The sequence below is a fragment of the Rattus norvegicus genome, chromosome 19 (assembly GCF_021556685.1).
Source record: "Rattus norvegicus strain SHRSP/BbbUtx chromosome 19, alternate assembly SHRSP_T2T, whole genome shotgun sequence".
Taxonomy (NCBI): Eukaryota; Metazoa; Chordata; class Mammalia; order Rodentia; family Muridae; genus Rattus; species Rattus norvegicus.
In genome coordinates, this window is record NC_141552.1 from 57,393,930 (window position 1) to 57,421,089 (window position 27,160).

The 27,160-nt window shown below is 44.0% G+C and overlaps 1 protein-coding gene across 2 annotated transcripts in view; it reads left to right on the top strand.

Annotated features, from left to right (window-relative positions):
* Positions 1-27,160, top strand: part of Vat1l (vesicle amine transport 1-like) — a 169,322-nt gene that overhangs the window by 75,319 nt on the left and 66,843 nt on the right. For both annotated transcript variants that reach the window (NM_001400980.1, XM_087594893.1), the window contains exons 5-7: positions 6,901-7,004; positions 9,015-9,070; positions 13,639-13,833. In NM_001400980.1, the coding sequence (NP_001387909.1) occupies positions 6,901-7,004; positions 9,015-9,070; positions 13,639-13,833 (355 nt within the window). The remainder of the gene's footprint in view (positions 1-6,900; positions 7,005-9,014; positions 9,071-13,638; positions 13,834-27,160) is intronic.

A 27,160-nucleotide genomic window follows, 5' to 3' on the forward strand; every position in this document is an offset into this window, starting at 1 on the left:
AAAAGGCTTGATCAGGGCTTGTCAGTCCCAGCACTGGGTACCCTTTAAGTCATTCGGTGATTGGAGTCATCCTGTGCAATGGTACATAATAGATGTTAGCTGCTACCCACCATAGCCTCCGAGTCATGACGATGTGAGCCATCTCTGGAAATCACCCAAGCAGGGCTATGAGCAAATAGCTCCCAATTAAGCAACCTTGTAATGATTAACGATTGTGGCAGTGGATATGCTAATTGTTCAGATTTGTGTGCTTATTGTGGTTTATATGCGTGTATCAAAATATCACTGTGTGACCTGTAAGTACATGTAATTATTGCACATGAAAATGTTGGTTGGTTCATTGGTTGATTGGTTGGTTGGTTGATTGGTTCATTGGTTGGTTGGTTGGTTGGTTCATTGGTTGATTGGTTGGTTGGTTTGTTGGTTCATTGGTTGGTTGGTTGGTTGGTTGGTTGGTTGGTTGGTTGGTTGGTTCGTTGGTTCGTTGGTTCGTTGGTTCATTGGTTGGTTGGTTGGTTCGTTGGTTGGTTGGAGAGGTATGTGCCATGGTCTACACATGGAAGTAATAGGGGAATGTGGAAGTCTGGTCTCTCCTACTGTGTGAATCTCAGGCCTCAAACTCAAGTTGTCAGTCTCGATGATTGGCACCTTTGCCCACCAAACCATCTCTCCAACCCCAAAATTTTAAAGATAACATTCTTAGCTACATGGATGAGGCTCTTGAAAGCCCTTAGATGGAGTTAAAATTGGATTACATTGAAGAATCTTTTGCAGATTCAAGGCAGTTAAGAGCTCTTATGGGAGATGAGTCTGGGACTCAGGGGCCAGGAATGGACTGAGTCAAAAGACAAGAATAGAAATTGGGGGTCAGATCAGTTCATAAATTGCTTCTCTGCATGAACGAGAACATCTGAGTTTGACCCCAGCACACACATTAAAAAGCAGACATGATGGCACATGCGTGTAATACCAATGGTGAGGAGATGGAAACAATCCCTAGGGTTCATCGGCTAGTCAGTGTAGCCTGTTTGGCAAGCTCCTGGTCAGAGAGGAGCTCCCCTCTCTTGAAATGAAGTAGACAGTGTGAGGAACAATGCCCCAGGTTAACCTATGGGCTTCATCCGTGTGCGCACACATCGTAGGAAATAGAAAAGAAAATAAACATGGTGACCAGTGACTGTGGGGAAAAACATGAGAGGAAAAGAAACTTGTGCTTCAGCTGTCATAAGCTCGGGAACTGTTGGGATGTTCTTTAGCATGACTGGGAAGCCTCCGGGGATGACGGAGTAAACTTGGATTGCAGTCACTTGCTGACTGAGTGACTAGAGAGCAAAACTGAGGAAAAGCCAGATGAAGGAGGCCAGATCCAGAGGAAAGAACCCAGCTTCCATTGGAGGGGTCTGCTGCTTGGTCATGGATCGTGAGTCTGCAGACACAGGTTAAGGCTGAAGCTAAGAAATGTAAGTTCAGAAGAAGCAGATTGTCCCTCTTGCCTTTGGTCATCTTGGTGCTTAGCACAGTACCTGGCCCAAAAAAGATGCTTACTCAACTACTGGTGGAAATTATTTAGAATAAATTTCTAGGAGAGAATAGAGAGTCAGGTTGAGTGGTGATTTCCAGAAAGAATATTATTAAGTACACACAAACCACCAGTAGCATACATTTCCTGAGAAGCCTACAGTGCATCTGCATTTACGATTAGCACTCCAAGAGAAGCCTATGTAAGAAGCTTGCTTGCTCTGCATGAGATACCATGCCTGGCACCTTGTAAGAAGCCTACTGTGTGTTGGGCATCATGCCCAGCAATTGTATAAAGCCCAATGTACACCAGGCTCTGTGACTAGTCCTCACCAAGAGAAGTTTGCTCTGTGTGAACCAGGTATTGTTCTCAGTACCCTGTGAAAAACCTACTGTGTGCCTGACATACTCATATGTGAAAACTACTATGTCCCAAGCATTCCATTAAACACTCTATGAGAAGTTTGCTCTGCACCAAACATTAGGCATCCTGTGAGAAGCCTAATGTGTATCAGTACTGTGCTCCGTATCACGTGGGGAAGCCTATGATTCCAGGATCTGTGCTCTTAAATCAGCCTATTATGTGTCAGACATCCCACTGAAAACCCTACTGTGTACATGCCATTACACCTAGCACCTATGAGAGATCTACTGTGCACTAAACATTGTGCCCAATACTCTGTGAAAAACCTCAGTACTGTGCTCAGCACCCTGCAAGAAGCCTACAATATACCAGGCACTGTGGCTAGCCCTCTAGAAGCTGCTTTTTCCCAGGCACCATGCTCAACACTCTGTAAAGAGTGTGCCAGTGCTAGGTATGATTACTTAGACCTCTGGGATAAGCCTACTATGGCCAACCATTCTGTAAGAAACCTACTATGCAACAAGCATATGGAAGTTATGACACAGGCAAGTTCTCAGATCACAAGGCATCTAGAAAAAACAAGCTCAACAGAGCCAAGGAAATAAAAAAATAAAAAAAAATAAAGATGCACGTCCTGGCAGGGTTGAAGGCTTTCTACACCAGTAATGGCCCTTAGGGAGCCTCACCCTACTCAGAGAAATCTCTCCCTTTCCCATGTGTCTAGAAAGCAAAGAGGCAGCACTCACCATGGAGAGACCAGGAGTGGAAATAACAGAATCAACCCTGATGTCTAGGTCAGAAATTCTAAAGTATCTTGCTTCTCAGCAGGTCCAGAGAGGCCCTGAGGTGGGTTTGCTGGTATCTTAAATCCACAGAGATTTGTGAAGCAACAGAACAAGACAGAGGAACCTCTACCTTGTCCCTTGGCCCACTTCTGCTGCTGGGAAATTATGTATACACAGGCAGTGTGACTCCTCTAGAAATGGGGAGATGAGAAATGTGGGCAGGCTTTGAGCCTCTTGGAGCTGACTGGCTATGCTGGTGATGGTCCTGATGCCAATGACTGTCCTGATGCTCTCATGAGAAAAAGACAGCCAAGAATACTTTTATTTTGAGTTTGACAGTGACCAGGCCCATCCTAAAGACACTTCTGGACCTCATACATTTTTTTTTTGTAAAACGGTGTCTTGTGTGAACCATAACTGCAAACTCTCTACACACTCATGGATGCCCTTAAACTTCTGATCCACCTCCCAACTGATGAAATTAAAGGCACATGCAACCATACATTAGATGGGGTGATGAAAATCAAACTCAGGGCTTTGTGCTATGCAAGCTCTCTACCAAGTTACATCACTAGCTCTGGACCTGGAATACTTTCTCTAGACCTGAGCCCAATTTTAGTTTGAGTAGGTTCCATTCAATAGCGTCCATTTTTTTTTCACCCTAGTGATAGGGTGAAAGGGCAGTACTCTTTACATTTAAAACTCTTCCCCGAAGGAATGTCTCCACCCTGAAAAGGAGCAATGTATAGGAATGCTCCCAATCACAGACCAAAGAAGCAAATGCTACCCATGCCTGCTTTGATGAACCAAGTGGTTTTGAGTGTTACTCATGGAGCTTTAGTTGAGCCATTACTTCCAAAGAATAAGTGACTCACATGTGCAGCAATACCAGCGAAAAGCCCAACCCACTTGGGGGGACAACTTACAAAATTTGATTCTCTGGAGTTCCCACCCCAGTCAATATCCAGTCTCCTAAATACTTCAGCACACTCAAAACAATGCCACAGGAAGAAGGAAGCAGCTGGACTCTCAGGCAAGGGGCTGACCAACACTCTTCCTTCTATGAGGGAAGGTTAATGGCCCCAATCTTGTGAGGTTTCCTGCTCTGATTTCAATATGGCAGTTGCTACATCATCTCCAGGGGACAGAGCTCTTCTGCATGCCTGCTTAAACAGTTGAGCAGAAATAACCAAAACCCCAGTACCCTAGACCTCCAGAGATGTCATCTGTCTCTACTCTGCTTCTCTCCTCCCTATGACACCCACATAAATCTTGACTTTCAAAAGGATGCAATGGGATCCAAAGGGAAATATGTGGCTTCTTTGATCCCCACAAACTTCAAAAGATTCCAAAAAAGTGTGGGAAAGCTGGTTCCTAAATACAGAGGAGTCCTGTGATCACTTTCTAGCATGGAGGTCAGAGGGGTAGGTCCTGACTTGACTCATTTCCTACAGGAAGACTAGAGGGAATAATGGAGGTCACCCTGGAGCTGACCACATTTTATCCTGAAAAACCCATTTCTGCCTCTGGAAACCCTAACTGGTTTTTGGGTATGACAGATCAAATTATAACTGTCCCTCCTGGGACTCTGGAGGTAAGTCCCTTGATCTGACAAGTCCCTATTTTCTTCCTTCACCAAATGAGACTATAGTGGTAGTTCTGGAGTCCCAGGAGTGGTATGAGGCACAAATGCAATTGACTTAACATTCCTCAGCCTGGGGCATAGTAAATGCTCATGAATACAAGTATAGCACACTCCTGGAAAGGTTAAGGACATCTAGCTTCCACTCTCATGGCTGCTTGTAGCCCTATCTATCCTGAATATATCTTGAGTTGATAGTTGGCCTAGGGAAGACACAATGTGTGTCCATGTTCATGCTAGTACTGAGCCATTTTTTATTACCATTGCTCTGTGAAATACCCCCAGCATAGTTCTCTTTTGCTGAGGGTAACTTCTACTGCCCATGAGTTTTTGCACTCTCTTGTAGATTTTAAGACTTGTTTTTTTTACTATTTCTGTGAAAAATAGAATTGAGGTGTTAATGGAGATTGCACTGAATTTGTGGGTTGCTTTTGATAGGATGGCCATTTTCACTGTATTGATACTTCTGATCCATGATCATAGATGGCCTTTTGATCTTATAGTGTCTTTCTCCATTTCTTCCCTTAGTATTTTAAGCTTTTCATTGTAGAGGCCCTTCATTTCTTTGGCTACATTTGCTCCAAGCTATTTTGGAGGCTGTTTTCAATGGGATTGTACCTCTAATTTCTTTCTCAGTATGTTCATCATTAATATATAGAAAGGCCACTGATTTTTAAATATTGACCTCATGCCCCATCACGTTGCTTTACGTGTTTAAAATGTCTAAGACTTTTTTGGTATAGTCTTTAGGACCCCCTATGTATAGAATCATATCATCTGTAAGTAAGGATACTTTGACTCCTTCCTTTGCTATCTGTATCCCCTTTATTGCCCTCTCTGTCTTATTGCTCTAGATAAGTCAACAAGCACTATGCTAACATAGGGTAAGAAGAGTAGATACCATTACCTTAGTCCTGATTGTAGTGAGAAAGTTTTGAGTTTTTCTCTATTTAGCATGATACTGGCAATAAATTTGTTATAAATAGTCTTTATTACATTAAAACATTTCCTTCATCACCAGTCTCTAGAGTTTTTAAGTTCAACTTTGTCAAAGGCATTGTCCGCATCTACTGAGACAAATCTTAAGGCCATTTCTGTGATGAGTTACACTTATTTATGTGTGTTGGACCATTCCTGCATTTCTGGAATAAAGCCACCTTGGTCATGATATATTCTCTTTGATGTGTTCCTGGATTTGTTTTTATTGCATTTTATTGTGAAATTTCTAACCATCTTCACCAGGAGGATTAGTTTTTTTGTGTGTCTCTATCTGGTTTTGAAAAATGGAATTATGAAATGCAGAAGTAATGAAATTGGAAACAAAATAGGTTGAGAGCAGTAACACAGGCACAGAAAGAAAAATGCCACACCCTCCCATGTGTGGAGCCTAGCGTGAAATCTTAAGATTATGTGTTTACCTTGGACCATCTGGAGAATCTAGCCACGTAGAAAGGAGTTAAGGGAGAAAGGATAGTGTAATATAATTGATTTGAAAACAGAGTGGGAATTCTGGAAGTGGAAAACTGAAACAGGCATGGGGTGTGCAGGGACAGAGGAATGGGGAGGGGAACCTAAAAGTGTATGGAAAAACTATATGGAAACCTACAGGCTGGACTAGCATCTCCATAGACTTTCAGTACCTTGGACAGCACCCTACCCATTAGCCATATTCCTTTAAAAAATTATTATTAGCCAAGAGATTGATATGTGGGAAGCCTAGACCAAATATCTTATTTCTTTTCTCACTGCATTTCCCCCAAAAAGAAACACATTAACTCTGCTTGACAAAGGAGAGAGCTAAGGCTTGGAGAATTTGAATGGGCAGTTCTCAGACGCTGGGTCACGACCCCTTTGGCAAACCTCTATCACCAAACATATTTACATTACAACTTATAACAGTAGCAAAATTACAGTTATAAAGTAGCAGTGGAAAAATGTATGGTTTGGGGTAGGGGTATCACCACAACATGAGGAACTGTATTAAAGGGTCACAGCATTAGGAAGGCTGAGAACCACTGAGCTAGATAGAAGATCTCAGACTTTTTGGCTCCAGTGTTCACTTCATTATTGTACTCCAGGATAGCCCTTCAGAGAGATATTTTCTGCCTCCCACTTTGTTAAATGCTCCTAGAGACAGTACCTGACTCACAGTGATTCAACGGAAGAAGACTTTTTTAAGCAGTTACTCTCCATAGATAACATATATCAGATGTTGGGTTTGACCTCGTCCTGAGCTTCCAATATGTCATAGAAATTTTCCTGTAATGTCAGAGGGAGGGGACAGCACCAAAGCAGCCATGTCCTCATGAGGTTAAACCATTGGCCTGCCACAGTGTACTGCAATGCTGGGGTACACCAGGTATTAGGTTAGGTGAATTCAACACAATTCAAATTAAGATATTTTCAGCTCATGGAGGACTTATGAGGAAGCATCTGCAGTGAGTGAATGAAGAATGTGAGTAATGGGGAGGATGGTCCTGGACCACTCAACTTTGTCTTCTGGAAACCAGATGATGTGACGTGGAAAGGAAAGACGCAAGAGTTTGGTCACTGGCAGGTGACATCCCTTTGCTTTGTCTCTTGCTGTGCAGGATCTCAGCTGAAGGTGTGGACATCGTTTTGGATTGCCTTTGTGGGGACAACACTGGCAAGGGGCTCAGTCTCCTCAAACCTCTGGGGACCTACATTCTATATGGTGAGTTAGTGCGTCATAGGGCACGATCAACAAGAGCAGAAAGTACCCCACTGTGTTTACCACATTCTGCAGGACAAAAGACATTAAGATACTAGGAACAAACTGGGCAAACATGCAATCGTTTAGCTTTTTAGTACACTTATTGTGTAGATATTATTATCATAAATTGTAAAACTAACTTATTTGTTGCCCTATTCCCTATACCATCTTTTTTTTTTTAATGTTTTATTTTGTTGTGTTGTGTTTTGTTCAAATCACAGTCTCACTGTATACTCCATGATGGCCTTGCATACATACTACCACTACCTCAACCTCTTAAGTGACAGGAATACACATGTAAGCCACCATGCCTGGCCACATCTACTATGCTCTTGAGTATTCAGGAAAGTTATGAAAATTAGAAGCAAATTTTCTATAGCAAAATTAAACCAGCACCTGACTTTTCCTGTGTGACCCCCCCCTTTGCACCCATACGCACACACATATGCGCGTGCGCACACACGTGCACACACACATGTGCACACACACACACACACACACACACATTTAGACATTGGTGCCCACAAATTCCAAAAGGCATGTATAAAGCCAGAGGCCATCTTCCAAAGCAGAATACTGACATCTCTGATGTTTAATATTCCTAAAACCTGTGTGCCAGGTTCTTGCAATAGAAATTGAGCCTTAATTCTGAGTAGTTCCAGAAGGAAAAATAAAGAAATTAATTCTTTTTATAAAAGAGATATTTGAGGATTATAAATATCATTATCAGATCATTACTGCAAAGAATTGAGCTCATTAATCAGGAGGGCAGCATTCTTTTGCAGATGTACTCTGGTCATTTCTATCCTGACCACGTATTTCCTGAAAAGCAAATAATTGATTAATATTATTGATGGGAACCTACAAGGGCCAGCACTATTTTAAGGACAGCGTACACGACTAATGGGCAGATAGACAATTTATTCATCCCTCCTCCTCATTATCCAAGAGTCTTATTTTTTCCTCAATTCCATGGTGACATTTGGGTGACCTTCAGCTTGATTGTCTCACAATTATCCAAGTTGACTGGATACATTCATCAATTACACATTGATCACTTAGTTATAATGTAATGGAAGCCTGGTGCTCTGATCCCTGGGAGTCATCACCCCATCGAATATAAAGGGATGCTTTACTGATCGGGTAATAGTTTACCCCCACACTGAACGATCAATTTTAGAACATGCATTTTTTTCTTAAAGTCCATGACTGTTCTCTAAGAAAAACTTATACTTCCAAACACCTGGTGGCAAGCAGGAAGTCCATGAAATTGGGCAGTGTAGTGGAATATTCTCTATTTATCCCACCCCTTCCCAGCCAAGAACCCTGAAAGGGGGCCGTTTCTCCCTAAGCATCTTAGCTTACCTTTCCCACTACCACCCTCACCTGTCACTGGGCCCCACTGTGAACACTCACTCTCCAATATTCCTTTGATCTAAAGTTTTAGGTTTGATTTGTTTAACCTCTCTGGCTGGACCAATCATCATCTCACATTCCCTGGACCTCTGAGCTTATGTTCTCTCCTCTACCCTCTCTCTATCTCCTTTTTCCTGTCCATCCATGTTTCCCTCCTATCCTTCAATACCCAGCCCACATCAGAGTCCTACGCCTCTCTACTTACTAGTAAATCAAATTTGAATCTATATAGAACCTTCCTGAAGAAGTTCATTTATTCTCAATAGACAGAATGATGAGGTCTTATATTATTAAAACATTGGGCTAATCACCTTTTGCTACATGCCTGGTCTTCCAACAGTCACCAAGAGAAATGTCCCTTCCTCTAAGAGTTGATGATACTTAACCAAATGTCCCACTTTGTGCCCCATCCCAGCACCTCTACTTTTTTTTTAAGACAAAATGTGTTGTTATTAAGCTTTTGTATACAAATGAAACAACTGCCACACTCCTTGCATAGTAAGATATCTTGGTTTTCATGAACAATCACTTGACTTGGGAATCTTTCATTTGCAGGTTCATCCAACATGGTAACTGGAGAGACCAAGAGTTTCTTTAGTTTTGCAAAGTCAGTAAGTATCTGTGCCTGTCTCCATGTGGTAGTTAAAACTGACTTGCATGTTGTGAAACCCCACCTAAAGACATCAGTAGATGGGTAGTGATGCATGCCTTTAATCCCAGCCCTTGGGAGGCAGAAGCAGGCAGATCTCTGAGTTTGAGACCAGCCTGGTGTATAGAAGGATATCCAGGACAATCAGGACTACACAGAGAAACTCTGTCCAAAAAGTTAACCCATTGGTTAGTTGCTGATCTGTCACCTGCATCATGCGTTTCCAATAAATCCCTATTCATTCCCTGCTAACTGCATGCAGGAAGGCAGGACGAGGACTTGAGAGGTGGTAGCATCAGTGAAGCCTTGGAAAGCTTTCTTTTTCTTTCAGTAGAGATTGGTTCAACCATCTGTCAGAAGTGACCTTGGAGTTACTGCACTGTGGTTGCTCCCTGGAGTAGATAGTCTTTTATTCTGACTATGTTCTGGCCGGGTTTCTGGGAGAACAGTAGATTTCTTTGTCCCCATCCTACTGTGTTGGAGAAGAGAATAGGAAATGATCTCTGAGTCCGTGATTGCTTCATCTGCCTTTAAGGAGCACTCACCCTCACTGTACCTACTCACGTGGACATTCCCATGCAGAGATATCTGTGCGCTAGAATTAAACTAACTCGAGGCTACACTTTCACCCCCACCTACTAGAGCAAAGAACTACTGTTTCTCACTAGTGTCAGCTTCTGTCTCTATGCTCCCTGTCTCTGGTACAACCAATGCACAAGTGTTGTGAGCATTTTCTTCCCTGGAGAGATGTAAACAACATTCCCCTCCTCGTTAGGTCCTGAGCACAAAGCAAAGTATGATTCCACCAGAGTTCACCCTAAGGAGCCATTGAGATTATTGCCTTTACCCATGATGGACTAGGAGATACTGAAAGGAGTGTAGGAGACCCCAAAGCAACTGCACTGGGGAGTCCATACCCATTGTGGGTGATGGCTTCTTCATAGTCAGAAAATGGTACCCTTTTCTTTAACCTTACCCAGATTATGTTCTTCTAGTACCTCCCGAGACTGCTAAGCCACATGCAACTAGGGCAGAATTGCTTTACAAGTGGCTGGAAACAGCACCTGGAATCTCAGGTGGGGGTTCAATGGTCCTCTCTGCCCTCTCCTTCTCTGAGGGGATGTCAACAGTCAGCAAGCCTACTTGTGCACAGACACGGGCACTCAGATGAGTATGGAAGCTGTTTTGCTGAGAGGGTTATGTTCTAGAACAATAAGTTTCACTACACAGGCATTTTCTGAGCATCTACTGGGGGTAGCATTTGAAGACATCAAGGTCTCACAGTGGCTGAGGCAGAGGCATGCAGAACCCTTGTGACTCTACCCTCTGTGAAGCAGACGGACCCAACTGTAAAGGAAAGTGTTAATAACCTAATTGTGAATGCCTAGCCAACCTCAAAAGGGAATAAAACAGGATTCTGGAATGGAAGAAGGCAGGACAGAGTGGAGGCATTATGAATACCACGATCAGAGAGCCAGGAAAAGGATGTTAGAATTTGCTTTCTATATGTTATGATGGAATCATACTGGTCATATTTAGATAGGTTTCCAATCTCAGCTAAACCAATCTAGAAACTCCCCACATACATGCCTAGAAATTTGTCTCCAAGATGTTTTTGGAGGCTGTCAAGTTGACAGTCAGAATTAAACATGCCAGGAGTATTTATATGTTCTTTACACAGACACTGACTGCTCAAATTTTATCCTCAAACATCTGCTGAATCAGGAAATGACAGTATTCCCTTTATACATGAGATCAAAATTTAAAGGACAGCTTTTTGCAATTTTTGCATAAGGGATTTTAATAAAACTGTAGGTCAAAAATCATTTGAACACCAGGGCTCATGGAAGAAAGGGTAGAGACTTGTGACAGATGCTATCAACTGATTGTCCCTGAAGACAGGCTCTGTATCACTCATAGCTCTTTTGTTGCTGTGGATACGATTTGCAAGATGTTGAAAGACTTCTCTGCAGAATCATGCTGGCCCCAAATTATATACAACTAACTGTAAGAAGTGTTTTCCCCTCTTCTCACCCTTAATGCCCAACCTCCAAACACAGTGCTAATGAAATAATTACAGTGCGCCCGTGCTTGCGGAAGTATTTATAACAACACAGCCTGGATAGAAACTCAGACTCCTCTTCCCCAAATGAGTACCATTATGCTCTGGAGCTGAAGGTCATGAATAAAGGCCATTCCCTATCAGAGGCCCGGTCCAAGCAGGCTGATTGGTTAGAAGTAAATTGAAGAGCAGGTTTTCTGAGAAGTGCAATGATGGCTTTGCTCCGGGAAGAAAATTCTCTGCAATCAAGAAAGGCACATTTAGAATCATATAGCGAGTTCTACCTCCACTATCTTAATTATCTTCCATCTTCAGATTTCAGCAGAATGAAGTACTTTGTGCTTTGTCAGACTTGCCATTCACTCTCGGGCCATCCTAAGGATGATTCCTCTAGATGAAGTTAGCATTTGGAGAGCAAAGTGACTCCAAATTTCAAGCTCTTGCTCAGTAAATCTAAAACATGACTTTCAGATTAAGATGACAATTAAATCTGCTTATGCTTGATACATGTGGTATATACATCCTGCCACAATGGCATACATCTTGTATGAGCACATGTACATTGCACGACGACCTCCTTCTCCCTGAGGTATGGTAAGGAAGCCGAACAGAGAGATTAGGTAGGTTGCCTAGAGTTTCACAGCTATCAAATGACACTCAACTCTAGAAATTAAAAAAAAAAAAAGATCTTGAGTACATTAATGCACATGCACTCACACACACACGAGGCATGGCATGCATGAAGAAGTCAGAGGACAAATTGCAAAAGTCAGTTCTCTGCTCTCACCATGTAGGTCCATCTCAGGTTTTCGGGTCAAAGGCAAGCACCTGCACCAACTGGTCCATCTCCAGAGCCCTGAATCACAGCTGAGCAGTGATGCAGTGATGATAGCATCATCTGGCATGGCATGCATACAAACATGCACCGAGGTCCTACCAATGTGTAGGTAATCAAGCCTAATCATGGGACCCATGCCTTTGAACTCATAGGTTGGGATACTCCGCTTGGAGAGCAACTGTAGGGAGGACAGTGTGCAAAGTAACACAAAGCTCTACGCAGGCGCTGCTGTATCCAGTGCTTTGTGCTGCTGTTGACCAAAAACGGAGTTTCACGCATGCCTGGCACACACTGTAGCAACTGAGGTACGCCCACAGCCACATACATGGAGTTCTTCACCTAAGCACGTTTAACAGAGCTAGGAGTGGGGCAGATCAAGAAGAACTATTCTTTTGACCTCTAACTTCTTACCACATATCAGCAGCTGAACCTACATGACAGCCATTTTTATAGTCCCAACCCCCTAGCTTTATCAACCCATGCAATGCTGTCTTCTTAACTTACCCTTCCTTCCTACCTACCTGCCCCATATTCTTGGCATTATCTGCCCCAACTCACTCTACTAAAGGGGAGAGGGCGGCTCTTGTACTCAGAGTGGTTCCTCACCCCATGCCTTCAATACTTTATCACTCTGTAAACTTCTCTGTGTTACAACTCTTTCATCAGCCCCACAACCATTCCCAGAGTCAATGGCTTTACCCTGTGCCCTCCTGGAAGACACCAGTATCCCCTCATTCAAGTCAGCAGAGAACGTCAAAGTTCAGAGAAAAAGAATGAATGAGGACTGAGGCATATACATCTAGGATCAACTCTAGAGTCAATGGTCTCAATCACGGACTTACTATTATCAACCTGTGGCCTCAAATAGACTGAGGAACTTTATCCAAATGAATGGGGGCAAGAATTTGGACTGGTATTGTGAGGGTTCTTATATGCATGTAAGTCATAAAATCTAAGTCATATAATGTGTATTTGGGCATGTGTATGTCTGTATGTCTGTGTGTGTGTCTATATATCTGTGTGCATGTGTATGTTAAGACAGGTTCTGTTGTAGCCCAGGCTGTTATAAAATTCATTATTTAGTTGAAAATAACCTTGGATTTCTGATCCTCCTGGCTCTACCTCCCAATTCTGGGATGATAAGCATGTACTTCCACACTGCTAATTCTACGTGATACTGGGATTTGAACTCAGAATTCTGTGTGTTGTAAGCAAGCACTGTCCCAACTGAGCTATATTCCCAGCATAGACAGTATTTTAGCATCCCTTCATGGTATCACGTTAGCATTCAAAAGATTTGGTACGTTCTCCCTCTCTCCCTACCTCCCTCCATTACTCCCTCCCTCCCTCCCCCCCTCCTCCTCTCCCTCTCTCCTTCCCCCTCTCTTCCTCTCCCTCCATTACTCTCTCTCCCAGCACTTCTGTCTAGGATATCCTGTGTACCAACTTCAGTGGTTTCAGAAATAGATGCTTAAAAGGTGTATCGCCAGGACTGCTGGCTGGTCCACTCGACTCCACCCTATTTCAAACTTTGCTTCCCTGGGGTACATGATGTTCTATGTCATAGTTGATATTGCATGACCTAACCCCATCTTGAAACACTGTAACCTGGAACCTTCTCTCACTGCAGTGGTGGCAGGTGGAGAAAGTGAACCCCATCAAGCTGTATGAAGAAAACAAAGTCATCGCGGGATTCTCGCTCCTCAACCTGCTCTTCAAGCAGGGCCGCTCGGGCCTCATCCGAGGAGTAGTGGAGAAGCTCATAGGACTGTACAACCAGAAGAAGATCAAGCCTGTGGTGGATTCTTTATGGGCCCTGGAGGAGGTAAGCAAGCAACCTTTTGAGTTTGTCTCTAGGAGCTTTGAGCAATCTTTTTCAAAACCTTTTTTCTTCTCCAGATTTGTTTGAAAACAAAAGTCCTCAAGTAGGTGAGCCCAACCTCTGACGTCACAATTCAGCATTGTCATGTACCAAGTTCACACTCAAGATGCTCATAGTTGAGCACCATGAAAATAATCACACATGCCCCCAAAATCTCACATCATTTTAAGTGAGCTCATGGTTTTCTGTTGAACTACATTCATAGCTCTCTTTAGCCACATGTGGCCCACAGGTTTGGCACATCTGGATCATGGTGCTTTAAACGTAAGGACCATTTCAAGTTCCCAAGAGATTTTCAAACCGTCCAGCTCTAGCGTTTGTATATGAACCCTTCCTTTTCAGGAGACACCAAATGTGAATGGATATTCCCCATTCACCTTGATTATAGAAGGGTGTGCATGTTGTTAGAAAGTCATGTCTATTGTGACCCTATGGATACAGAAGAGATCAAGTTCAAAGTCACTCACAAATGGGAATGAATCATATGCAGACACTGGGGTATGTTTTATGCTCCTTTAAGACATTGTCAGCTGTCATAGCTGACACTAATTCTGTTGGGTTTGGTGTTGGACTGATTTGGAGTTTTGTTGCACCTGGTGGTGGTGGTGGTGGTGGTGGTGGTGGTCTGCCAAAGGTTCTAGTATTTGAACACATTCTTGGACCATGAACAAACTAACCTTCAAGGGTGCTGAAGCAGGAACTGATTTGATTGGTTTGTATGGTACTCAAGGAGGAAGGCAATCTTCAAATCTAGAAATCCTTCAGGAAACGAGAAGGGTGGAGCATATAGGAACTTTGTGAGAACAGAGGAAGCATGTGGCCTGGGTTTTGGATGACATGTCAAATCTCCCTCTGTCATGAGGCCTAGAAATATGTTTAAGGTGGCATGAGCTGTGTGTCGTTGACTTCTTTTCATTGTTTTCATGGATGAGGTGCCTTCGGGAACAAGTATTTGATGGAAGTGTGGGTTTGTGCATCTGAGGCTTTTGTGAGTGTGTGCACACATGTATGGTACACTCACCTATGCATGCAAAAGCCAGACAAAAAAGTGAGTGTTTTCCTCAACTGCTGTCCACTTTACATTTTGAGACAATCACTCACTGAACATGGAGCTTGGCATTGAAACTGGACTAAGAGCTAGCACACGGTGCAGATCTGCCAACCCTCCATCACAGATGGCCCCTGAATGCCCAACTTCAATATAGATGCTGGAGGTCCTGACTCAGATCTGCATGCTGGCACAGCACCCATGTAACCTACTGAGCCATCTTCTCAGCCCTGGGCCAAGTGCTTTGAAACTTTGGGGAGTCACAGACACCATTGCAATCTATGTTGCAAACACTAAGTTCTGTAGATCAGAAGTAAGTGTGTGTGTGTGTGTGTGTGTGTGTGTGTGTGAAGGTACTGCTGTTTGCTGATGGATTTGAGTGAGGAACAATCATGACATCAGATTAGCTGGTCCAAGGCCAATGAACTTAAACTATACCCATCTACGTCACTCTAATATTGAGTTATAATGAGCAGCCTTTTAAAAAGAACAGCCACCCAAAGGCCTTGTTTGTTGTGATAACTGAAATAAATATTCAGTGCAGGACATTCCTAAATCAGCCCAGCATAAGTAGACGACAAAGGGCACATCCACATTCCAGAGAAGGATAATGCAATTAATGTTCCGGCTTCCTTCCTTTTTGTCTTTTTTTCTATTGCAGATGCTTATTGTGATTCAATTTATTCCTGAAGTAAATCAGACAATAATGCATTCTTTGTCCTGTGTTAATTGCCAGAATGGTTAGCCTCTTGTCATCATTTTATTGAAAATCTTTTCAGCTTAATGAATTCGATATCTGTACAGTAGTCAGTGTGGCATGTTGGAAGCAGATACCTGTACAGTGTTCAGTGCGGCATGCCAGAGAAAGACAGAAATCATCGGGGACAACTCTCATCCATGTGTCACAGAGAAGACTTAGGTTTAGACCTAGTACCCAAAGTGACCCAGCAATCTGGTAGTAGTTTGTGAGGGTTAAGGTCTTAGAGGCAGCGGTCCAGATGGCCCCAGGAGTTCTGCTAGCGTTCATCACTATTCCTTGCTCACAGCAGTGTTGGAGTCTCTAAATACCTACTGAGTAATGGGTGTGTGTTTGGTTCTGGGGAGATGCTGAAGATGCAGTGAAGAATAGGGAGATAATATTCCTGGGCTTCCTAGAGTTTATATTCAAAGGAACGTTGTGAGAGAACAGAAAACACTGAAGTAGGCAAAGGCACACGGAAAAATCGCTACTTGTAATAGCTTTTAGAAGGGGCATGCTGGCGATGTTCTCACCATGACCACCGGAGATGAAAGCATCCCTTTGGTTCACAGTGTCAGAAGCTTTCAGTCTTTCATGGAAGGGAAGGCACAGCAGATCATGATCTCACTCAGAGCACGGTGGTGAAAGAAAGTGGCGCTGGCTAGTCATAAACAGTGAGGAAGCAGAGAGCAATGCTAGGGCCAGGGGTCCCTACTAGTGACTTGTGACTACCAGATGGATCTAGCCTCCTAAAATAGCATCGCCAACCTCTAAGGAAATATCCAAAATATGATCATGGGGGGCACATTTCAGAATCAAGCAATAACAGGAATAAATTGTGGTGGTGGGCACTTAGTTCCCATGTAGAAATGATCCCTAAACTCATTCACATAATTACTTCCCTCTCTAAGGACATTTTTCTCCTTTGTAAAATTTTAATGGTGTGTGTGTGTGTGTGTGTGTGTGTGTGTGTGTGTGTGTTATTCACGTGTATTTGTACTTTAGTACCCTTTCTCTCTTGGAAGCAATATGGTAATCAATGAAAGTACTTCCTGCAAAGTGGCTCAAATGAGGGTCTCTTGGAGTAGCATCCTTTGAGAAGGTACTTGAAGGCAGTAAACACCTTAACCAAAAGAATTTCAGAGCAAGACACTCCCCTAAATGAAGAGTTGAGAGCAGAGCATCTTGGATAGTTGCACAGGTGAATTTTTCTAAGCCAAGTAGAGATGGTGCAAAGAGAGCCTAGATAGGGCAGCAAGGATGGGCCAGACAGAAACTTGCATTAACTCCCAGTACCCAGAGGGTCAAGGGAAGGAGGTGCTGCTTCCTGGTCCTCAAGATCTGCTCAGGAGGAACTGGAGTTGCTAGTCTGGATCCTGGGCAATGATGCCATCCAGAAAGGCTTGATGAAACTGAGGAATGGGAAAGACAAGATGAACTGAAGGTCAGCAAGCCTGGTGGACAGCTGTGCGTTCGTGAGCAGAGTCTAAGAAAAGACAACTGGACTTGCTATCACTTTCATTAGGGCACTGCCCCATCTGAATGCATGCTGGAATACTATCAGGACTGGATAGAAAACTGAATTCATCTGGTTTGCTGGGCAAAGATACTCAGTTCTAGCACTAACCAGCAGCAGGAAAGCCATGGCTGGCACCTCTCTTGACTGAGCTGTGTGAGAACTTGGAACTTAGTCTGGGACTTGACCTTGAGTTTCCAGATTTTCTTCTATCACCAGATCCAGTTCTATTTGTCTGGGCTGTACAGGATCCTCTGTGGTGGTTTGAACAGGAATGGCTGCCATATGCTCCTATATTTTGAATGCTTAGTCACCAGGGACTGGCACTATTTGAAAAGATTAGAAGGATTAGGGGGTGAGGCCGTGTTGGAGGAAGTATATTGCCCAAGTGAGCTTTGAGGTTTCAAAAGTCCATACCTGACTAGGTCTCTGTCTGTCTGTCTGTCTGTGTCTGTCTGTCTGTCTGTCTGTCTGTCTGTCTGTCTCTCTCTCTCTCTCTCTCTCTTTCTCTTCCCTCCTCGCCCCCCACCGCTTCCCCTCCCCTTCCCCTCTCTGCCTCATGATCAGGACACAGTTCTCAGCTACTGCTCCAGCACCTGCTGGGATGCTATCATACCCCCCACCAAGATGACAATGGACTAAACCTCTGAAACTGTAACCAAGCCCCAATTAATACTTTCTTTTATAAGAGTTACCTTGGTCATGGTGTCTCTTCATAGCAATAGAATAGTAACTATGACATCCTTGCTTCCACCCACACTGTCCCCTAAGTATTAACGGACACACAGACACACACAGACACAGACACAGACACAGACACACACACACACACACACACACACACACACACACACACACACACACACACACAGAGTAGCTCAAAAACAGCCTAAATCTGTCTTCTCAAGATAAGTCAAGTCCTGATCAACTGTATTCCCAACCATTTTCTTGAGTTCCATGCATCCGCCCACCCTCTCCCACCTACACTTCAGCAACGTCCAGTCTTCTGGTCTTAGACCCACCCTCCTACCACACCCTCCCCACCTTGAGCCTCTGAGGCAGTCATCTCCTCTATAGTAAATACACATCCTCTCCATCATTCATGTCTGTGCTTCTCTACCCATATCTTCCAACCAAGCCACTGGTCACTCCCCTTTTCTCCTCTTTGGTGGTCTCTGCTATATTCCCTGATGGTTGATTGGGCTATGCATTGACTCTTGCCTCTCGTCTACTAGAGGTTAAACCCTATGTGAGGAAGATCATACATGGAGGCCTGCAGCCTTCAGTACCGGGCAGAGTGGACAGAGGGGGTGCTCAGTAAACAGGCTATTGTATGAATAAATTAATGAGCACGAGCCCAGCACCACACAGAAACGTGACCAGTTGGACACTACTTGCTATGCGTAGTAATAAATATTTGCTGAACACATAGATGAGTAAATGACCTAAAGTAAGCAAGCTCTGCCTTTTCAAAGATATTTCACAGGAACCAGCAAGTTGTCTCAGTGAATAAAGGTGCTTGCCACCAACACTGGTGATCCGGAGAGCATACACAGTGGGAACACACACAGTGGGAACACACACAGTGAAAGGAACAAACCAACTCCCACAAGCAGTCTTCACATCTACACACACACACACACACACACACACACACACACACACACACAGAGAGAGAGAGAGAGAGAGAGAGAGAAAATTATTTAATAAAATGTAAAAAAAATCCAATCAATATCAGGTACTGACATTATTATTATTATTATTATTATTATTATTATCATCATTATTATTATTAAAACTGTTTCTAAGCAAAGAAGAAAGAAGTCATGGTTTTTAACCTAGGGCCTGATTCATGTGTCGCTTTGGCTAATTCCTCGTGGAGGAGGGGCTCCTCTATGCAATGTTGAAAAATGACTGATCCCTACGTGATCTCTCATTATTGTCATATGTCCCCTGGGCCACTGAGTGGGACAAGGGTGATGGAAAAGTTGTTTCTGGCTGAGAATCTCAGTTTGAAAAGAAGCCGTGGGATCAGGGTTGTAGCTCGGCAGGTCAGCATTTACTGCCAGAAGTACTGGTTTCCAGTTCGAACTCCGCTTGTCAGGAAAGGTGGTGCATCCCGTGAAGCCAGCACTCAGGAGGGAGAGGCTGGAAAACTAGAGATTCAAGGTCATCTTGGGCCATATGGTGAGTTAGGGGACATCCTGATATACATGATACCCTGTCTCTGGGTGTCGGGGGACGGTTAGGAAAAGGAGGAGAAGAAGGAGAGAAGCCAGGAAAGGCTACAGCAACAAAAAAGCTATGGTAGATGATCTAGTCACCAGCAAAACAAAGGAACTATACTCAGTGTAGCAGGCTGGTCCTCCACAGAAGGGAGACAGACGGCTGCCGCCTGTTTGCCAACAAAGCCGCCACAGCCTCTCATCAGCGACACCCACCAACTTTTCTGAGGGTTCTTTTCTACAATATTTACAGACATCTGTTTAGAGCAGCAGTTGGGCCAAATGCAGCAATTCCATCAAGCCCACGCAGCTCTTCTGGGCTTACAGGGAGTATAGCATGCTTATTGCTTGAGAACCTCCGAGGGAAGACTGTAATGATTTCCCCCCTCCCTTTTGGTAAGGGCTTACACAAAATTGCTTCTCGGACCAGTTCTGTAACTCCATTTATAGAATATAAAGCCCACAGGGATTAAAAGAAAATTTTCTTGGGCTCTCTGAGCCCTCAGACAAGAAGATTTAATAATATCAGACACGATTAAGGGTTCTTTCTAGCCATCTGTCTGAGACTTTATTGTAAATTTAATACGCAAAAGCAGAGTGAGGGGGAGTCGGGAGTATCCCATTTGCTTTCAGATGCTAAATGTACAGCTGTACTTTACATTGGGGGGGGGGAGAGTGGATTAAGCTTGCAGTTTCAAGCTGGAAAGGGGACAAACGTTTATGTTTGTCACCCAAGCAGCTGTTATTTCCTTGGGTACTTGTGGTAGTTATCTTCACAGTGAACTTGACTTGCTTTGGAGTCACCATGGAAACAAACCTCTTGGTGTGTTTCTAAGAACAGTTCCAGGCAGACCTACCTAAGGAGAGAAGGGCAGCGACATGGGCAGCACTGTCCTATGAGCCAGTGTCCCGAGCTGTGTGAAAAGGAGAAAGGTAGCTGAATGTTAGCAAGCATCACCCCCGCCCCGCCTCCCGATGATGGGTGCACATGACCCACTGCCCCATGCTCCAGATACCAGGCCTCCCTGCCAGGATAGAACAAAACTAAACTCATTCTTTCTAAGGTTACATTTGTCAAACATTAGACAAGTCAGGAGACAGGCACCTACTATGCGCTCCAAGTATTTTCAGCTGTCAAGTCTACACAGATTATAGGTAATCTGTATCCTGTCCTTGGGATTTCGACAAACCTATGAAATAATTAGAGTAATCATCATCAATCACCGGGGATCAATTTCAGCTGCAAGTGGGTGTGAAAGCAAAAGAGAACAAAGTTGAGACTAAATTAAATGTTCAGACACCGTTTTTAAGAAGGACACAGGGAAAGGGGCTAAGAGGATGTCTCTCTCCATCAAGGAAGCTCCAGCGATGCAATCACGAGGAGCCTGGTCCATGTTCCCAGTGTACACACAGACACCGGGCTTGGTGGCCTAAGTCTGCAATGACAGTGCTGGAGAGGCAGAGCCAGCCAGATCCCTGTAGATCATTCATGAGCTTGTCTAAGCAAATCAATGAGCTCTCGGTTCAATGAGAAACTCATTCTCATAAAATAAGGTGCAAATGATTAAGGAAAACACCCAGTGTTGACCTTTGGCCTCCACACACACATAAACATATGCACACAAACACCTGTGAACACCTGTATACATAGATGCGCGCGCGCGCGCGCACACACACACACACACACACACACACACACACACAAATAAATACGGTTTGGTGAACACTAAAAGGATAGAAATCATTTGACTGATGTTGGGTACCACAAAAATACTATAAACTGCAGGGACAATGTGGTCAAAATCAAGGGCATGACTGAAGTAGGAGGTAGGATGAACATAGAGAAAGCTCCAGACTCCGCATGGAAGAAGAAATAAGGCCTAGTGGATGGAAACAAATCACAGATACTCCACTGCCTGTCGGAAGATGTGGTATTGACATCTGATTGATGGGTTGCTATGAGAGAGTATGACACCATTTGATCCTCAGTTAAGAGAGGCTCAACTGTGGCCCTAAGGCTCATCACCATGCTGCCATGCACCTGAAGTGAGGTTTCATGGTACAGACCATAATCCCAACATATATGGGGATGATGTCAGAGGAATGTGAATTCAAGGGCAGCCTGGGCTCCAAAGTAAGTTCCAGGATAGCCTGGTCTACATGGTAAGATAAAGAGACAAAAAGAGAGACAGAGAATCCATACAGAGGAGCTGAAGAGATGGGTCATGAGTTAAGATCATATACCGTTCTTGCAGAAGACCCAAGTGCAGTTCCTAGCATGTACATGTGGTACAACCATCTGTAACTAAAGCTCCAAGGAATGAAGGCATCAGGAGTTGAAAGCCAGCCTTGGCTATATAGTAAGTATGAGGCCGACCTGGGCTTTACTAGACCCTTTCTCAAAAGCAAACAAACAAATAAACATCAATAAAATCTAAAATGAATGTGTCAACACTATATCACTATGGACTTTATCCATTTGGCAATTAAAAGTTCATGGGATGCTGCATGAGATCTTAATAGGTATATATGTGTATGCATGTGAAGGGAACTTGTCTTAGGGTTTTACTGTTGTGAACAGGCACCATGACCAAGGCAACTCTTTTTTTTTTTTTTTGGTTCTTTTTTTTTTCGGAGCTGGGGACCGAACCCAGGGCCTTGCGCTTCCTAGGTAAGCGCTCTACCACTGAGCTAAATCCCCAGCCCCGACCAAGGCAACTCTTACAAGGATAACATTTAATTGGGGCTGGCTTACAGGTTCTGAGGTTCAGTCCATTATCATCAAAGCAGGAACATGGCAGTATCCAGGCAGGTCTGGTGCAGGAGGAGCTGAGAGTTCTATGTCTTCATCTGAAGGCTGATGGGAGAAGACCAGCTTCCAGGCAGCTTGGACAAGGGTCTCAGAGCCCATGCCCATGGTGACACACCTCCTCCAACAAGGCCACACCTCCAAATACTGCCACTCCCTGGGCCAAGCATATTCAAACCACCACAGTACCCACGTTTATGAGGGCATCTTGTGGAAGCTGAAGAACAACTTTGGCTGTTATTGCTCAGGAAGTGCCTACACTTTTTATAACATAGAACCTCTAGACGGGAACTCATCAAGTTTGCTAGTCTGTCTGGCTAGCAAACCCCAGGGATCCACCTGTCCCTACTTCCTTAGCACTGAGATTGTAAGTACGCACCACCTCACCCAGCTTCTTTGCATAGGCTCTTGGGTTCTAGGGATCTAGCTCAAATCCTTGCACTCCCAACAGTGAGCAATTAGAACCTGAACCATTTTCCCAGCTCTCAATCTAGAAGTTCTCCACTGAAGGAACCATGTGTAGCATTTTGCAACATGATTCAGTAAGAGTCTGGCTGTAGTCTCCTATATGATACCCGTTAGTTGCAGGTGGCTCTTTAAGTTTTCACTATGTCACATTAAAAATGCAGTTTCAAGCATTCTGAAGCCACATGTGGCTAGTGGCTGCCATACTAGCTGAGGTGGTTTTAGAATATCCCCATCACTGTAAAAAGCCTCACCAGAACTGGTCTCTGCGATGATGTCATCCTTCTGCTTGAAGCCAGGGAACAATTTGTCTCTGTAGCCTTCTGGCCTGGTTGCCTCTCAGTCAATTATGTTAATTGCGCCCTTCCATGTATCTCTCCCTTTGCTGTGGTGTCATGAAGGTCACTGCCCAAACAGAGTCACTTATTTGATGTGTGTGTCCTGAATCTCTCATTATGCATAGCCTGCACTTTAGCTCTGTGTAGATAGTCATGGCTTGAATAGATTTGTGTCTTTCATCTGAAGCCAATACAAGTACCAAACAGATACAGGTCTGTCTAAAGGCGTGAATGGAAGGAAGGAAAGAATAGATGCACTTCATGGATGTTTTTTATGCCCTGAGATGAGAGAATAGCTGGATACAGGGGAATTAGTATGAGGAAGCAGTCATAGGGCAGTGTCATGACCCAGGGACAGAGTGAGCAGAGGGAAGAATGATTGACAATCCTAAAGTAGCTGTAGGCTACAACTCTTGCACTAGACCACCAATTTGTAGAAGCAAGTGCCCAGATACAAACTAGAAGCTTCTGTGAAGATGTTTCTAAGTTCAGATGTGAATCTTGTTTAAGGAAAACAGAGTCTGTAGAGATGTCCCCAAAGAGCTGAGACCCACAGTGTAGGCATACGTTTTCCACAAACCACTTTTAGTAAGAGTTCAACCTCTCCCTAGCTCACTGCCCAGCAGAGGCAGTGGAAGAGAAAAGTTATTAGGATGTGGGAGAAGTGGACCTGTTTAGCAATAGTTCTTTGGGGGGCGAGCTTGCTCTTCTTTGGCAGCAGTTCAGTCCTATAGCAAACACCAAAAAAACAACTCAGCAGCTGAAGACCAGGCACACATGCTCCAGCAGCTGTAGTTCAATCATAAAGAAGCCACAAGGGTCACCAAACAGCCAGAGGCTGTGGAAGCAGCAAGCTGCCACAGGAACCTCACTAGCAGCTCTTGGGCAAGTTTCTCTCGAGAGTGACCTTATCACAAACTGAGCTCAACAATGCTATGTGAGGCGAACCAATACATGTGTATCCTTAGCGAAGAAGAGCGAGGCAGAGCAAACCAAACCAATGCTCAATGATCCTCTCCCACTGTCTGTGGGGTCATATTTATATTCCTTCATCATGGGTCCTTTCACATGTTTGCTAGATCAAAACATCCTTTGTACCTGTGCCTGCTTCTGGAAAACCTCTTTCCCATCTTTGCTCCAGCAAAACATCCTTTCACCTGTGTGCCCCCACCAAAGCATCATTTGACATAACTGACTTTCCAATAAACCAGAAGTTTCCACTTCACACAGCCGTGTGGAGGCGAGGGACAACACTGGGCAGCAATTCCCATTAGTGTCTCTGGAAGATTCTAGATGTGCCAGGTATCATTCAATGTGCTTCATGAATTAACTTGGTTAAACTCTCCAGTAACCCAAAGACCCAGAGAGCTATTACACTTTTCTGTAAGATCACAAAAATGAGCTACTGGAGAATTTTCACCGCCTGAAGTCCCCGCCTTTAATTGAATTTGTGGGACATTTGAACCTCGGAGCATAGACACTGTTAGAAAAAATGGCAATGAGCAAATTCATTGAACAAAAGAATGAGCTAAATAATTATATTAGGAATCAGCACAGAAGGCGTCTTTGTACCACATACTTGTGGAGGCCTTAACATCCATTTAATCTTCATGAGGTCCCTGAGTGGTGGTTACCATGACAACAGCTGTGACACAGGTAAGAAATGGAGGCATACAAGGATAATTTCTGGAGATCACAGAGCTTGTATTTATCTCAGCTGACCTTGAGACACAGAGAGCCTGACTCTGAACTTTGACATAGAGAACTCCGACTCTGAAAGGCAGGATCATTAACTTCTCCACTGGGCCTGGAAAAGCTAACATGCCCCTCCACCTTCACTTGGCAGTCACACTCCAATGAGGTATGCTTAGGTAGTGTCACGGGTTATGCAGCTAGTTATGATAGGACATCACCACTGGCCGCTACTCACTATCAAGTGTGCATACAGGACATGGCATTGAGTTAGACCCAGAGCTCATTGTCTTTTTTTCAGAAATCCATTTCAGGGGTGTGGTAAGAGTAAAAGTCCAACAGGCCAGGGCCAGGAGGATGAGTGGGTAAGGCAGACTGACAGCCAGCATAAGCCTGCTGTTTTGCATTGGACAGTTAGGGCCTGGAAGACATCCAGCAGGAGCCAAGGCTGGAGGAGGGCTGCTTAGAAACTGGATTAGGGATCCCCTGGAGTGAAGGATTATGAGAAATGGAGTGGGGCTGTTCACAGGCACAGGACTTATTAGAGGGATAAAAGTGTTCTACAGTAAGTGGTAGTGGTCAGTGGTCATTGCACAACTCTGTGATTATTCTGGAAATCATGGAGTTGTATACCTTGAATGGATGAACTCTAAAATTTAACTTGAATTATATTGAAATCCATGATACAGATATCAGATGGATGGATGGAGAGAGGGGGGTTGGTTAATGTGGATTGTCATTGTCAACTTAAAAGGATCTAGAATCACCTAGAAGATATCTCTGGAGTTATGTGTGATGGGGTGTCTGGATCAGGTTGGAAGACCTACCTTTAACTGTGGGTGGCACCATTGCCCTGGGTTTCCAGACTGAATAACAAGGAGAAAATGAACTGAGCACCCACATTTATGGTTTGCTGCTTCCTAACTATAGATGCAGTGTGACCAGCCACTTCACGTACCTACCACCATGCTGTCTGTAATATGATGGACCGTATCCCCTTGAACAGACCCTATAAACACCCCCTATGCCATACACACGCCTCTCTCCAGCACGTGTTTTCTGCTACCCAAACATACCTGTGAGTTGTGGTTCTCAATTCATCATTTGCCTGTTCCCTGCTCCTCGTTGTCCATCAGAGCAAATAAATCTCCTAGCCCTAACTCGGTTCACTCATCCAAGTAAAGCTGAAAGCCCAAATATATCCAGAGTAGCTGCCTGTTCCACACCAGTCTCTAAGCTTTGGAAACCATTGTTTCGGAGGCCTGGGCCTACACATAAGGCATAGGCAGGATGGCAGAAGACAATGTATAATTCTATAAGGAAGAAATAAAATGATGGGAAGAGAGAGTTGATCAGGAGTGAGACCTGAGTCTGTATTACAGCCCAGCAGAGGCTAAGGAGCTGGAGAAAGAGACAGAGGGGGCAGACACGTCCATGTATAGCAGAGAATTTTGTCAGGCTAAACACAGAATGAAGGGGAGGATGGGGAAGCTGACCTTGAGAGAAGGGAGATCAGGTGAGATGGTAGGAGTGTGCCCTTCCGTCAGATACCCAAGTGCCTCATTTTTCCAGCCTCAGTGGATGCCTCTCACTATGTCCTCTGTGTCCTTTGTGCTTACGGTGCCTGTCCTTCCCTCCTCCTCGCCTGCCTAAAGAATTGCTGGCCATTTTCAAGACTCAGGAAAGATGATATCAGCTACTCTAAAACTACACTTCCCTCCTCTTGTCAATACCCCAACCCTTGAGTTAGGAGTTTCTGCTTTCAGAGCCCAGAGGCTCACCTCCTTCACTGACACATTCATGACCCACAACCTGTGAAAAGTGGGGAGAGCAATGGTCGCTTCTAATCAGAAAAACTAAATGACCCAGTAGACAAAGAGTGCTTAGCCCATTGTTGTCCCAAGCCCTAGATGCCATTTAAGTGCATTGCTCCTCTACAACAAGAGTTACAGTGTCAAGGTGCTGGCAAAGAGAACTCAAGAGACTTCCAGGGTCTCAGAGCATGTGTTTCTAATGGCCACTGTAGCATCTTCTATTCAGACCTCTTCCAAACAACTCTATCTACACCACAGACCTCAGGATTTTATGCACAGCTCAGTGCTCCTGTTTGAAGTCCATGTGCTCAGCTTGGCTATATTCCTGCTATGATGAAAATAATTACCCTTTGCCTTTGCCCCTGTCACTTGGTGGAAAATATATCAAGAAGCTTGTCCTCTTTGCCATCCAAGAACCATTGATGTAGGCAGCTCCTGGGTGTGGTGTTTAAAGATTTGGGACTATATTCTGCTGATGCCAATTGTTAGAAATGTTCTCTTCACCTTTGGAGCCGATAGAGAAATTATTTTTACACAACTTACTGGCAAGAGAGCAATGGAAATCATTTTAAGTATTTTCCAAGGTGTCTACAGAGGAAAGTTGTCTGCAGAGGTTGATTTATT